General features: G+C 53.5%; 2 protein-coding genes across 2 annotated transcripts; both read left to right on the top strand.

Moving 5' to 3' along the window:
* Positions 1–588: 588 nt before the first annotated feature.
* On the top strand, positions 589–1,868 carry BDP55DRAFT_542875 (uncharacterized protein; the record flags this gene model as incomplete). The annotated part of the gene is made up of 2 exons (XM_060568361.1): positions 589–1,672; positions 1,741–1,868. 2 exons carry the CDS (start codon positions 589–591, stop codon positions 1,866–1,868), a joined length of 1,212 nt encoding a protein of 403 aa, XP_060434619.1.
* A 188-nt stretch (positions 1,869–2,056) lies between these two features.
* BDP55DRAFT_313086 (uncharacterized protein) lies at positions 2,057–2,787 on the top strand. Its single transcript, XM_060566695.1, has one exon. It carries the CDS (start codon positions 2,245–2,247, stop codon positions 2,692–2,694), a length of 450 nt encoding a protein of 149 aa, XP_060434618.1. The 5' UTR covers positions 2,057–2,244; the 3' UTR covers positions 2,695–2,787.
* The last annotated feature ends 11,980 nt before the right edge of the window (positions 2,788–14,767 follow it).

Here is a 14,767-nt window from a genome sequence, read left to right as displayed (position 1 = left end):
TGCGCAGTACCTATCTACGTACTGAACCTCAACCTGGTCGTCCCCTCCCTCAAGGCTCCTCCTCCTCAGCCTGCCCCCCGGTCCTAATCTGAACCATCCTGCTACCCTACCTAATCGCCCCCAACCCTGTCCGCCTCGGCCTCTTTCCCACGGGATATTGGCGCTGTCGATCACTCTGAGTCGGAGTCGTCACAGCTGTCTGCAGAGAACGGGTCTCCACACTACGCCCATGTCCCGCTGACCACTGTGCAACAAGCTTCATACGACTCTTGCCTGGTCGGCCCAAACGATTGGTCTCAGCTCTCAACTGGTTCAAATACTCGTGTGTCAGTAGTCCACAGGCACACACTTAAACCTCGCTGATCCCCCAACCTCAACTCACCCAACTCCCACGGGATCATCCAGTTCTATCTGATCCGTAACACGACTTGGCTCTACTCAAAGCCGTTGCACTTGCATTCGATCAGCAAACGCTATTCTACCGGACATCTACCTTTGTTGACGCTCAACCTCGTCATCCCATCTTATCACCACCACAACCATCTATCACCAACAACACCACCCACCACAACCACCAACCATACCATCATGACTATGACATTAGATTCTCAGCAACGATTCGGACCCTTAAACACATTCGATCACATGTCTTCCTACGCACATTCATCCACCTCCTCCCCCCAGTTCTCAAACCCGTGGGCAAACACCTCATCACCTCAAGCTCCTCAGGGCTTGTATGCCCCTCATCACGGTCACTCTCTCAACTCGGGTTTGGGTCTGGACAGGTCACACACTGCTAGGACTAGCACCAGCAGCAATGCCTCATCTTTGGGTTCCTACGGACAGATCCCAGTGACGGCAGCTTCAGCAGGTAGTCTCCCCATGGCAGACCCTCTGCCTAGGTCGGACTTACTCACTCTTCCCCAAGATATCCTTAGCATCAACCGCATGGCTGCCACTTCGGCCCCTGCCTATGGTGATGCTCAGTATGCGACCGCCGCATCCCCCGTCAACGGCTCTTACACGGCTTCTCCCACTCCCTACGAGACCTTGGGCTACGCACCTGCTCCCATGCGCTCTACCTTCGCTCTTGCTCCGGAACCCGAACACTCTCGGAGATTCTCTCACTCGTCAGTACCCTCAACTTCCCTGGTCGACGTTACGGACCCCAATGTTTTGGCCCGACCCCATCGCAACTCAATGATTGACTTTAACAACAGAGGACTTCACCACCACGATGAGCGTAGGAGCTTCGCCGATGCTCTCGACGCAAGCCACGGCATGCTCGCCATGAGCCAAGAGACCCCTCGTAACATCTATGGCGCCCGCAGCGACAGGGCTTCAGGTGACTCTTACGGCTTTCCCTCGACGCACTCTACCAGCTCTTCCGTGTCCTCCGCGTCTGGATTCGGAAACTACTATGGCGCCGACTCTGTTAGCGACTACTCTACTGCCGGATCAGACATCGAGTCTGTCACCTCTCGGACTCTCCCTAGGCCCCATGGACTCATGGCGCCTCAGATCCCGCCTGCGCCCCAGTCCATGATGGGCCAGTTCAGCTCCAAGGTGTCGTCGAGCACGCAGAAGAAACACAAGTGCAAGGTCTGCGACAAGCGATTCACTCGCCCCTCTTCCCTCCAGACGCACATGTACAGCCACACTGGCGAGAAGCGTATGTTATATACTCATCATCCTATATGCCAAGGCATACTCCCCAACCACATGCTAATCCCACTATAGCCTTTGCCTGCGAGGTTGAAGGATGCGGTCGTCACTTCTCCGTGGTCTCAAACCTGCGGAGGCACAAGAAGGTCCACAAGGGCGACGCTCGCTCTGAGGCTGGCTCTGAAGACCACCACTCCGATTAATAGGATTTTACTCGCCACTTTTCCATGTACAACAAGCTGCCACGGCAGCGTTGATGTCCTCGAAACGATCCGCGGCGAGTAGGATTCGTACGAGCTCACGAGTTTTCCCGGTTCGAGTCATGACCAACAGTCTATACCCACTCTCGACACCAAAACCCCTCCACATCTGCGAGTGGCTCGACAACGGGGTTGTGACATTTCAAAATTTCTTATAGACGGTTCTCTTTTTTTCATCGGCTTTCCCACGATACCATTCTTACAATCGTTATAATATCCATCTATCTGCGAGCGAAAGAGACAAAAGTCGGGCGGCGGCACAGGATTTGGCGGGCGGGTTGTCACTTTCGGATCATCGTCATAAAGGGTGTCTCATGAGATGTTGGAAATCTTTTACCAATTTTTTTTGGCTCATTTTTGCCTGCGACTTATTCGAGCCCGCGGGCTCCGGAACGATGCGGCAGAGTCGACGGCGCCTCATGGTTTGAGGTACGCAAAGGAAAGGGGGAACTGCAGGAGGAGAAAGGGGGACACGGGCGCGCGGATTCACTTCACTGTCGATCGCTCATCCCCACACCACACAACCCCCAGGATACGGGTCAGGTTGGACCAACCACGTTCTTGTGCATTTTCGGTTTTCAAATATTCGAAAGAGGAAGAAGATCCCCAAGAGGTTGTGGAGGACCTGGCGATACCCTCACCCTTGGCGTTGAAAGGATATTGGGCTGCACTCTTGTTTTTCCCTGCTTTTTTCATACGTTATTCTGTTGCGCGCTCATCATGTCATTTCAGCTCGTTTGGGATACTCCACCCACGGGTCATTTTCTAGATGACGAAATCAGAGGTTGGTGCTTCGGCAGCACACCTCGCAAAAACTCGACCCTGTTCCCAAACCGGGAGGGCGACTTGTACTACTAGCTTCCACACGATGATTATACCCATCATACTAAGAAATGCCACTGCATTTTCTAGTTTGCATCGTCTGGGATTTTTTTCTACTTTGATCTTGATACTCTACTCGTGACTTGAGCAGAGAAAAAGAGCAAAAAACAAATGCTGGCGGTGATGGACGATGTTAGGGTTGAGATTTTGGGAATCCCTGTATATGGGTATTACCGCACACATAGTACATTGCGGACAGTATAATATAATAGTAGTACGAGGAAGAATTCCAAGAGAAGATTCACACATCAACAACACTGCTCCCCTTCATTCTTGCGCGCTCTCCATGTATCCCACAGTAAAGCTTGATGGATCGGCAACGCAAGATCAGACCACCTCTAGTTGTAGCAACGTTCGATCGATTAGTTGCAGGTGGTCAAGCATCAAATAGATGGTGCGGCGCCGAGGGTCCGGGGGAATTGTTCCTCTCCTCCGCCTTTGCATCAAGGTGAGATGGGGAAAGCGACAATCTGCATCCCCAAACAGCCTGCTCCCGAGCCATTTCCCCCCCGGGCCCCCAAAGCACCATGCCTGCCATCTCATCACATATGCATCTCTCCCCGCAATGGGGATGAAGCCGAACGAAAGCATGAGATGAGATGTGTGTGGTTTTGGGGCTTGGACCGTGGACGGTTCGGCTCTCACCGACTCGCCACCTGCCATGCGATGCAATCTATTCGGGCAATGATATCCCCCAATGTCACGGCCCTGAAATTTCAAAGGGTTGGTATCCGTAGTCTAGTGGTTCAACCACGGCGCGCGCCTTTGTCTCATCGCAAATCCAATCGCTTCCGCCGACTGCGGAAGCTGAAAGTATGTGTAGGTACTCCCTATAGTGAGTGGTATACTACCGGCCGGCACCGCATATGCGTGTGTGACAACCCAATGGGAGGGATAAGCCTAAATGAGGGTCGGGCTCACTGCCTTTCTGACGAAACCCCAGAGCACTGCCAGGCACCCAGGAAAGCGCCATGATTTTGATAGAAGGAGGGGGTTCCTTTGGGGAAAGGGGAAAGAGGCTGCGTCGATCTCTTAGAAAAGGGGGAGGGGGTTGTGCGAGTGTTCATGTGAAAACATGGGAGAAGCTGCCGCGTGGTCAGCGATCTGCGCGCGGTTGCGTTCGGTACGCGGGGCGCACACACACACACATACACACATGTTGACATGCTTGGTATATGCTAGGTAGTAGGATGGGAATGCGCCCATGGTCAGATAAGATCATCCATCTTGAACGTGGATTGGATGCCGCCGGGGGGCTCGGGGGAGGCAAAAAAAAACGACAAAAAGTCCTGATTAAGTGGAGGCTCAAGGCGCGACGTCGTTGTTGTCGTTGCTGCCCTGGGTCAAGGTCACCTGGTCCGGGCAAGTTAGCGGCGACTTTGTTTTTGGAACAAGGCGCCGTTGCGGCAACTGAGTCGAACGCGGCGACACGGAAGGGCGGCTAAGAGGGAAGGGTTTTGACTCGCCATGATGGAGGCGTTTTGGGGCGGAGACTCGGGGAGGCTACGAAAAGAGACTAACGGAGACGGGGGACGAAGCAACCTTGGGTTACGTAGATAGAGGGGGAGCGCTATCAAGGATGGAGACGTGCTTACGTAGTTTACGGAGTCCTCAAGGGGATCTCACCAAGACGGTACTAAACCAACTTGCTGTGAAGTGACGGATGGCGTATGGGCCAAAACGGAGGTAACTAATTTAGTGCCATGTGCGACGTGGTGTTAGTTGTAACAAGAAGAGACGGATCCCAAAGAGGCCACTAGAATTATTAATCTGCAATTCTGCCGCAGACACTAAGTCGTGTCGTATGCCCGTCCGTTGGAGCTAATGTATAGTATGAGCCGACCAAGAAGGGGGAATGAGGGACACGGGACGGGAAGACCAATATGAGAGAGGATACAGGGTGGAAGATCGCACATGCAATGGAGGACTGACAGGTTGGTAAGGCCTCTTGGTGGAGCACCCCCCAACTTGTAAGATGCAAAAGAGGAGAGCATCTTACCATTCGATATGGAATGAAGATTGATGAAGACCGAGAATGATGAGGGGAACTTTGTCATTGGCAATTTGGCATTACACCAAGGACTGCGAAGACGGGGAACTGGGGTTCTTGGGAAAGGGGAGCAAGGAAGTAGAGCTCCGCTGAACTGGATGGGTTGGAGATGGATGGGCTGGGGATGACATGTATGAACCGTAACAAATGGAGACTGCGGACCTTGGTGCTGCAAGTGGTGGGCAGGCCAAGGCAAAGGCTATGCAAGATGAGGCAAGCCGCAAAGCAAACCCAATGCCTATGTGCTTGAAAACAACGAGCTATCAGAGAAAGCCTGAAGGGAAATGTGGGAGGTGGAGAAAGTCGACAAAAAGCATGTGCCCACACCGTTGTCGTGGTTGTCGTCGTTCTCAGCATCGAATTGCCTCATCCCAGCCGCAGCCCCAGCTCTTCGACCGTCCCACGGGGCGCAATAAGAAGAGCCAACTTCGGCGCAACTAGAGATGAAGGTAAAAGTGGATGCGCGTGTTTCAGCAACATGTCAGACTCCGCACATGGGCACGCGTCGAGCAGCGAGCATCTGTCTGCTGGGATTTGGCAACAAGGCGACCTCTGATCATTTCCTGCTCGAGAGATATACTGAAGTCAAGCTCGATCAAGCTTTGTAGTGGGCTGAATAGGAATGATTGGACGGCATCGCCTTGGGCGGGGCGATCTTGGACGAGACGGATCCCGGCGGCCCTGAAGTCTGAACTGTGGACTGGCTGGGGACGTTTTAAACCTGATGCCTGGTGCTTTGGGCCACAATGTCGGTCATGTATCCGTCCAGAGAAAAGCGTATGAAAACTCCATGAAGACAGGTCCATTCTGATCATGCATACTCCGTTGGGACCTTGGTCCTTGGGTATACACAACGGGGCCTACTCGAGCGGCATTCGGTGACATGGTCCGGCTCAACTTCTCAAGATGGTCGGTCTGAGTCTCTGAGAGGGCCGGCTCCCTGCGCGATAAGATAGGAACCCCACTGCCCACGACGTCTTTGTTTGATCCTCGGGGAGCATGGTAAGGTTACATCCAGCAGGACCAGAGCGCCAGATGTACCGTACTACCGTACCCGTACCGAGCCGGACCAAAAGCAGCAAGAAAAGGGCACATTGACACAGGATTTGGCTGGGATTTCTGCTCACGAGGCACCCGATTCGATGGAACCAAATGATATTCAAAACATGACTTCTCTGGAGCTTCATCCCCATGCTATCCCTGAATCACCGGGTGCTAGGTTTCGCTGTACATCACACCCCACGAAGCCTGGAGGACGGCAAGCAAATGAGGCGATAAGGCGGACGTTCCCAAGCCTGCCGGAGGACCGACGATCCGCCAGGTACCGACACCGACACACACTCGTGTCCATCCTTCAGCGGATAAGCGCGTGACAAGTCTCCAAGCCTGCCGTGACTGGCTTTCCTACCCCAGATCACGGGAACGGGGATGTCCAGTCGCGCTTCTGCAAGGATTCTGCCATTACACCATCAGAATGATCTTGTGCTCGAATCGCGATGCAGTGCGCTGCTAGTCCGTTAAAGTGATGCGTGATATAATGGAAGCCTTGTGTGCCAGATGCGAGGCGATGCTGAGCAAGCGAGAATCGGAATTGCTTGGCGTCCGTCTTTCGATACCGCCTTTGTCCACCATCCGAGGTTTGTGATGGCATGCGGAGGTTCCGCCCAACTGGCGAGGTAGCATGCGGTACTCGAATTGCAGCGGGCGCGCCAACGACGGCAGCGCAACGGCAAAAAGCTGGCGAGGCGTCAAAGTGGCCGACCACGGAAGGTAAAAGCCCTCGAGTGTTCGTCCTTCCCAAGCCTCAAGGGTCCTACAGAGCTACGTCATCGAGATATCGGCGCACGAGTGACGAGACAGATGGCTGCTTCAGGGGGGGGAAGGCCTACCTATTGACATCAACGTCATGGTGGCCGCGGCACAGACTTTGGTCCTCCTATCGTGTCGTGTGCGGTGATTTAGGTTGTGAGTGGTGATTGGAGTCGGTTATTGAGTTGGATGCGGTGGGTGGGTAGTAGATAGCATAGCTAGTGCCTGCAAATGTATCTTCATGGGTGCTTGGGTGGGTGGATGGGTGGGCGGGAGTGTGTTCGTTGTTTGGTCGACTTCTAGCAGTACGGATAGTAAATGTGCGTGCCCGTGCCCGCAGCCCGCAGCTCGCAGGCCGTGTGGTACGGCATGGTACCGCGGCGGCGCTGGCGGCGGGCCATTTGGCGGCCGGGGAATGTCACGGAGGGATTGGATTCAATCGCAGGCTTCGCAACAGACGTCTCCATTGGGTGGTGAGGTGTGGTGCACCGTACGGATACCCCCTCGGTTGGAGGATTCTTGCATCGAAAGCAGCCAACGAGCGGACGCACTAGTGCGGCTAGCTGCACGCAGACCCAGCGTTGGATTGGGGCAAGGCAGACGCCTCTCGAGATGGGATCTTCAGGGTCCTTCTGCTGTTCCTAGAAACCCTTGGGTCTGAACGCCCACCCCGGATTTTTTTGTTCGATGGGGAAGAGTGAGGCGTGGGTGATGGTGGTGGTGTCGGTGGTGGTATTGGTGCAAGCTCGGTTGACTTTCTGGTTCACGGTCGGCTCGCAAGGGACAATGCATGTTTACGAACCAAATGCGATGTCATTGCTGTCTCGGCGAGTGAGCGAGGTGTGTATGATATGTTGATTCGTCTGTCTGTATGTTCAGGGTCGCGCTCTGTTGGCCACAAAGCTAGGAGGAATTTTGGAGGAGAATAATGAATGAAGCTGGAGGGCTGGGGACGACTTGTGGGTGGCATGGTCATGCTGTCACTCACTCATGCCTCGTCCCTGCTTGCTTTCCCGTTCTCATTACCTAGGTCCTTCCTCCATCGTCGCAGAGTTACAAGTACCACACATCCTTGGGCCCAGCAAGGCCGAACCGAAGAATGACATGCTGTCCTCAGTAACACGAGCGACAGGGAGCTCTCTGTCTAGCAACTGCATGAAGACATCACCAGCTGCTCCGTCTCTGATGCAAGTCATCGTCACTTCCAACCTCCAACACACCGCCAATTTCCCGCGCAGGAGCAGTTGCGGATATGGGCAGAAAAAAAAAAGATATAACAAGTAAACAATGTGGTGGGGTTCATCGACCCCCAATCGGCAGGCACGCCCGGCCGGTACTGCGGGCAGGTATCTTGCAGTGTCGTGCCTACTACCGTAGAAACTCGAGCAACTCGAACTTGCGCTAGCCCGTGCCAGCCCTGCTAGCGCTATGGCAGAATCGTAATACTGCCTAAAGTGGTTAAATGCGGCCGCCACCTATTTTTGGCGTAGGTTAACATTTCGATCGATCTGACCAATGAGAGCTCGCCGTCGAGGCCGGACCCACAATTGATATAATTCAATAATTATTTTGGCTTTCTCGTCGGTTTTGAGCTTTTCTCGTCGAATTGGCAAAAAGGGCAAAAGTGTCAATTGGAAGCAGTCGTACGTAAGCAACCGAGCCCCTGACTGTCCCCTGGCCCACTGCCTCCAACGGGCCCCTATTCATACGGCGGTTGGACTGTCGGGTCGACGAACTGCCCATTGATGCCATCACGGACTTCCTCTGCTGTGAAAATGTACTCTAACCCGTCGTTCAGAACAGCGAAGTCTGGAATCTCCTCTTGCAGCGTCTCCTGCTCAATGTGGGCTTCTACGTCGAAGAGCTCCCACCCAGTGTAATCGATGGCCTCGGCGGGCACGTCTTTGATCCGGATCTCGTCGACCTGGCTGCCATCGGGCCGAATAGATATTCCGCACTGCAGGAAGGCCTGGCTGACCATTGAGCCCTTCTCGTGGGCCAATTTAGCGGCTGCCGTCTCGACTGTTTTGGTGACCATTATTCTCTTCATACCCGTCTCCCACTTGAGCTCCTCCTGCTTATTCAGCGCTTTTTCTTCCTCGTCGAGTACGTAAGCGTCGGTTGCTTCTGAAAGCCACTGCTTGAAGGGCTTATTGACTGCGGTATCGAGAGGTTGGAGGAGGGAAGTGGTCCCTGGCGGTATGAGGCAGGGTGTGATGTGGTGCTGACGTAATAGCGCAAGGATGGAATCTGTCTTATGGAAGGAAGCGACATCCATTACCAATAGGTACTCGTCTCCCTTAGTCAGCGCTACCAATTCCTCTTCAATCCATCTTTTGAACAAGTACTCATTGTTGTAGGCAGTCTTGTTGAACTCAACTGTCACTCCTTCTGCGTATAATAGGCCCTCTTTTTTCCATAATTGACCCCCTTCCTCTGCGGGCTTGCCGTGGAATATTATTTTCGGTTTAATTCGTTGTATGCCGTCGGCGAAGATGTAGAGTATTAATGTGGCCTGCCGCTTGCCCCAACCGCTGCGGTCGCTCTTGCCAGCCACGGTTTTGGCCCCGACGTCGTCGTATGTGTAACCGTCTAGGTATTCGAAAGGAACTGGGGTCTCGTCGAGGTTGAGAATTCGCGAGTTAGGAAATCGACGGGCTGGACTTCCGAGTAAATCTCCGACGTTAGACCGCTTCACCTTAGCCAGGGCCATTTGATTAACTCGTCGGATAAAGGAAAGAAAGCTGTTGACAACTTTGAAGTACTCAGTGGGTAACTTCGTTGCCTGTTTGGTAAGTCGACGTCGGGTAATTCTCATACGATTCTGGAAGCCACGAAACCAACCGGGGGAAAAAATAAAAAGATGTTTGCTGTTCGGGTTCTGCTGGGCGAAAATCCGCTTAGCGGTCCTTTTGAACCAACTGGTACTAACGAGCTTTCCCTCACTTCGTCGCTGGCGGAAGGCGCCGTATAGCGCTGTCTCGAGCTCTGGCCACTGAGGGTGGTAGGCGTAGTTGGAGGACCGATTGACGATTGACTCGCGGTTCTGATACCAGGAGATAACCGTGCTTCGAGGGACTTTGAACCAATCTGCGGCTTCCTGGTATGTGGGACGTCTGTATATCCCTGGGAGCTCGGTCTCGCCCTGGCGCAGCCTCGGGGGGCAAATCGACTCTTCGTCGAGCTTCCTCACGCGGTGATGCTCTAAAAACATCAGGACGTTGACTTTGGTATCGTGGGTATAGTGGTGCTGGCGGCGCTTGATTGGGCCACTTCGCGGTGTATATTTCCGGTCTTTGATGGGGGTAGGAGCAGGCCCGCGGCGCTTAGCTGCTGGAGGTGTAATTGGCACTTTTGCCGTATTCGAATCCTTCTCGGCAAGGGCCCGTCGTGAGGGCATCGTGGGCACGTCGACGAGGCCCGTGGTGGAGGTGTAATTGGAGGTATAATTGACAGTATAATTGGTGGTCAAATCGGTGATGTAATCGGTGGAAGTGGGCAGTTGGGTAGGAGTAAAAAATGGAAAATAATCACTTACCGCCTTCCGTATACGGTTTAGTCGATTATATAATCGGATAAAACTGATCCCTCGAAAGGGCTTAGTGTGGGCCGCTAGCAGGGCTGGCACGGGCTAGCGCAAGTTCGAGTTGCTCGAGTTTCTACGGTAAAGCAGCACTCATCCCACCTAAGGTACCTAAGCTAATAGGGAATGTGCGATGCTAAAAGGCATCTGGAGGGAAAGGGCACGTCTGCACGGGAAAGCGAAGAGGGTGTGGAGGATGGGTGGATGCCGTGGTTCGTCGTTAGAATTGACAACCCGGCATCGGTGACGTCGGTGGCTTCAGGAGCGGGACTAAAGCGGGGATAATGACTCTGTGGTATTCCCACTCTGAACCGGCATCCACAAACGTCATTGTGCCACGGCCACCATGGGGTCCGGCTCATCTGACTGGTCAACGATTCGCCCATGGGGGGAAGGAGGGGAGGGGGGGTGGCGCCAGCAAATGTCCAAGATTCAAGGCGGGACACGTACTTTACTCTGCTGTTTGCACACCCCCAGCCACGGCTGCCAAAAAAGAATGAAATGCAACGACCAGTTCTGGCTAATGCATGCAAGGTAGGAAGGTATCATGACAAAAGTGAAATATGCCTGCCTCAGATCCCAAGGCGGTGCCTCCTTCCTTCATCTCTGACCCGAGAGACATGTCACTGGAAAATCGTTACAGGAAAATGAAGAGAGTAGAAAATCGTCAATTCAGCTCCATGCAACTCCCAAGGGCCCTGTCACCGGCCCCAAAAGCTCTAATTGACCCCGGCCCCACTGAGTAAATACCATGGCCGACATTCACACTGGTGATTGGATCAATGGGCAGCAGGTATCATCCGTGGACCGTACCTTATTCATTCGTACGGCGCAGGCATGGCGCATGCTCTCTCAACCGAAGTTTCATGTTCCCTGTCGACGCATTTCATCTCATCAAAGAACGAGAGAGGAAGCCAACCGACCCTTATTTCCTTGGTTTCTATTTTCGCAACCTCCTCCACCCTATTTTCAAAGTTCTCTTTGGCACCTCCACCCATCTCGAAACACAAGATCTGCCGCAGGCCCGCAGCCCAAGTGATGCCAACCCTCATGGTCCATGAACCATCTGGCATCCTTCATCCCTTGACAGCAGTGGCCACAGGGATGTCCGTGTCTCGTCTTTGCGCTGCCCGTGTATCGCAGTCGCCTCGTCACTTGGGACGGAACCAAGAAGTGGGAAATAGGGGTCGAGGCATGTTCCTGGCAAACACTGCACTATCCGTACGCATACACTATCACACTAGTACCAGACGACACCGCGAGATACCTTTCCAGAAGAAACCGTGTTCCTGGCCAGCTCACTCACTGACCGCTAGGTGTACAGGACCAGGAGACTTTACGCCCTGCGGTACCAACTGCCCTGGCAGACAGAGGCGTCCAGTAGGTATCCGTAAGGATACAGCGTTTTGCCTGTCTCGGGCTCGCTCACTCCCACCTCTAAGAAGAACGGTGACACGGACTGCACACCCTTAGGCGCTACACTATGGCATTTTCGTAGATGTCCATGTTCAGGCGCCAGGAAATACCATCATCCTGAGGCGTCGAGCAGTCTGCGGAACCAAGACCAACCGTGTTGCACTGCCATCGCACTTTCTCCAGCGTCTATTCGTACCCCTATACTCCGGTACTCCGAGCCCCCTTTTGTTTACATACCTACTTCGACAGACCCCTAAGGAAAAAACAACGGCGGGACGATGCGGCCACACCACACCCTAGTTACCGCAATGCCAATGCCCTTAGAGTCTTAGACAGGCTCAGAGGACGGATACCTAGACGAGATGAGAGATGCTCGTTACTCTACGCACCGGAGCGTCCCCTCTGCTCAATCCAACTCAATCCAAGCGTGTCCAAGGTTCGACTGTGGTTGCGACTCCTCTGACCCGAGTCAAACACACCCTGTGCCATTGCGGAGAGTTCAGTAGATAAATGTTGCCTGACTTGACCTTAATTCGCAGCCCTCTGTCGCCTGTCGCCTCCCGCCGGCCTGACAGCCGCTGGACTCAGTTTCTTTCAATGGTTCTATGCCCCGGGGCGGGAACCATCCGCCCTCCACCACTCATGAGCATCAGATAACACTGAATCCCAGCACCCGAGTTGACATCCTTGCACTTAGAGCCAGCCTCACTGCTCCGGCGCTACCAATGAACCATCTCAGTGTTGCAGAGTCCCTGGCTTTTGCTAGCACGCACCGGCACGCCGCGGACCACTTGCAGCAATGACCGGCTTGCCTCTCACCCTCTCTACCACAGTATCGCAGTATATGGAAACAAAGCAAAGAGGTTGCAAATACCCCCATGCTCAGAAGTATACGTACGGCGTATCACCAACGACTCACAAACAAGTCATCGAGGCCAATGGGACCAGCTAATATCCAAGCCTTCAAATGCAGTACCCTGAATTGCCACCACAAAATTGCCGGGCATTTTCTCATTCAAGGCAGTCACTTTTTCCCCAACTACCAGCAGACATGGCCAATCGCCGAGTCTTTCACCAACACGCAAGACAACCTCCCTGCCTCCCTGCCTGCCTCCCGCCCCCAGTCCCTGTAAAGTCTCCGCGGCGCCGGCCTCTTCACCGCTCAAATCAGCCAACGGCCCCGTAACCGGACTTGCGCAAACGGACGGGGACAGACCATCAAGGTTCGCCCTACCTTACCTCTGCCTTGTTGCGGTGCGGTCCCCCGTCCCCATCCTGTCTCGCGCTATATCAAATTCGTTGCCTACCTACAATCGATCGTACTGGTGGTTAACAAGACCCCCCCTTGCGAGATTTTCTGACATCCGTCGGCCTTGGTTTTGTTAGTCTGCTTTTTTTTTTTTTTTTTTGCCACCCGAGATGGCCCATTCAACGAGCATCATCACCATCGTCAGTTCAAAAACCCCAAGACAAGGAAAATGTTTATTGGAATCTAATGCCTCAACTTGAAGCAATTGGCTCTTACCCCTCTGGATCCTGCCGGGGCCAGCGGGATGGGGGCCCCCAAGGGTCCTCTCCGAGATGAAGGCACTATAGTCTCGACGACGGAAGCAACCCCCGATCGGGAAGGCTGCAGCCAGATTTCGCATCATAATCGTCCTTTTCTGCGTGAAGGGTTTCTGATGCAACAAAGCAAGGAAGGGCAAGCACGTCAAGCAGCTCTCCGTAGGGGTGCATTTCAATGGCTTCAATGCTGAGTGCTGAGTGCTGAGTGGATGTGTAGCGGCTTTGCTCTTGACCCTCTCGCAACCCGATATCGAGGGTTGGAAGCCGTGTTTCTGGGCTGTTTGTTCGTCAAGGGCCCAAGAAACGCCCGCATTCGGAGTTTTAGCACTGATAGCGAGAGCATGGCATGACATGGCATGGCACGATAGAGGTTGGGCCCTTGGGCCTTGGTGTAAGTGCATGGCTGCCAAACCACACAACAGCCCTGTCTTGGCTACGCTGTAACCTCAAAGTCAGTATCTACATGTACGGATACTTGCAAGGAAGTGGATTGCAAGTATTTCGTACAGATACACGGCGTCTATGTTTCTCATGTCTTCCCGAAGATCAAGTCTACATGGTCTCGTCGGGTTAGAGGTTATGGTTGCTTCAGCCGAAGCTATCAACATGAAGCTCGCCGCCGCCGCCGTCGTCGTCGTCCCCCCCCCCCCAAAAGTCCTCATCAAAATGCACATCTCCAGGGCTAACAAATGTAGAGCCTTGGTTTGAGATGTAGTCCACTCGCACCGGAGAAGGCCGACTTGTCTCGTAAGCCTCACGAGAAGAATCCTTGAGTAGATTGAACCCGATCTACGCCCTTAGCTGACGATCATCCGCAAAAAAAAAAAAAAAACAAGACAAATTGTGTCTCACTTCGCGGGCACACGGGAGAGATCTCAACGCCGGGGTGCGGTGACATATTAGTGAGTGTGTGGGAGAGCATCGAAAGTATCAGGTTTTTGATATCTAGCTTGCGGGCGAGAAGGAGGAGGAGGAGGAGGAGGTAGGAAGAGATGAGACTTCATAACGCAAGCGGACTTGAGCTTTCAGACGTTTAACTCCTACCCCGATCGCCGCCATCTACGATCTAAAGCCCCTCTTATAGCGCAGTATAGTGTAATCGTGTGCATTGCTTGTGGTGCGTCCAGGTTGTTTCCGGTGTCAATATCGTGAACAGATGCTCTCGGCTAAGCGCAACGTCTTTTTTTTCCCCCCTTACCCCTCTTCCTCCTAGCTCGGGGAGTGTATGTGTGTGTGTGTGTGTGTGTGTGTGTGTGTGTGTGTGTGTGAGAGAGAGAGAGAGGCCGTTCAAGCTTGAGCTTGAGCTCCCAATGGCTTTGATAGCAAAACTCCCAGCTCGTAGCTCCCATTTTTCACGAAATCACGAACGCCCGTATACACGAAACCACCTCCCCCCCTCCCTCCTCTAATCGAACTAATCTGCGCATTCCGGCCGAAACTCACTCACTCACTGATTTAAGCTCAGAGAGCTTCCGGCATTGCAGTATCGGTACCTACCTAGGTAAACGAGACCTAGGAGGGGAGGGGTGCTGGGGG

This window comes from Colletotrichum godetiae (genome assembly GCF_030913485.1).
Source record: "Colletotrichum godetiae strain CBS 193.32 chromosome Unknown BDP55scaffold_5, whole genome shotgun sequence".
Lineage (NCBI taxonomy): Eukaryota > Fungi > Ascomycota > Sordariomycetes > Glomerellales > Glomerellaceae > Colletotrichum > Colletotrichum godetiae.
The sequence above is the reverse complement of the archived record's forward strand: the minus strand, read 5'-3'. Positions and strand labels throughout refer to the sequence as shown.

What these genes read in the sequence shown, in the direction of transcription:
- BDP55DRAFT_313086 (XM_060566695.1), top strand. Translation starts at nt 2,245, where the DNA reads ATGTTGGAAATCTTTTACCAATTTTTTTTGGCTCATTTTTGCCTGCGA.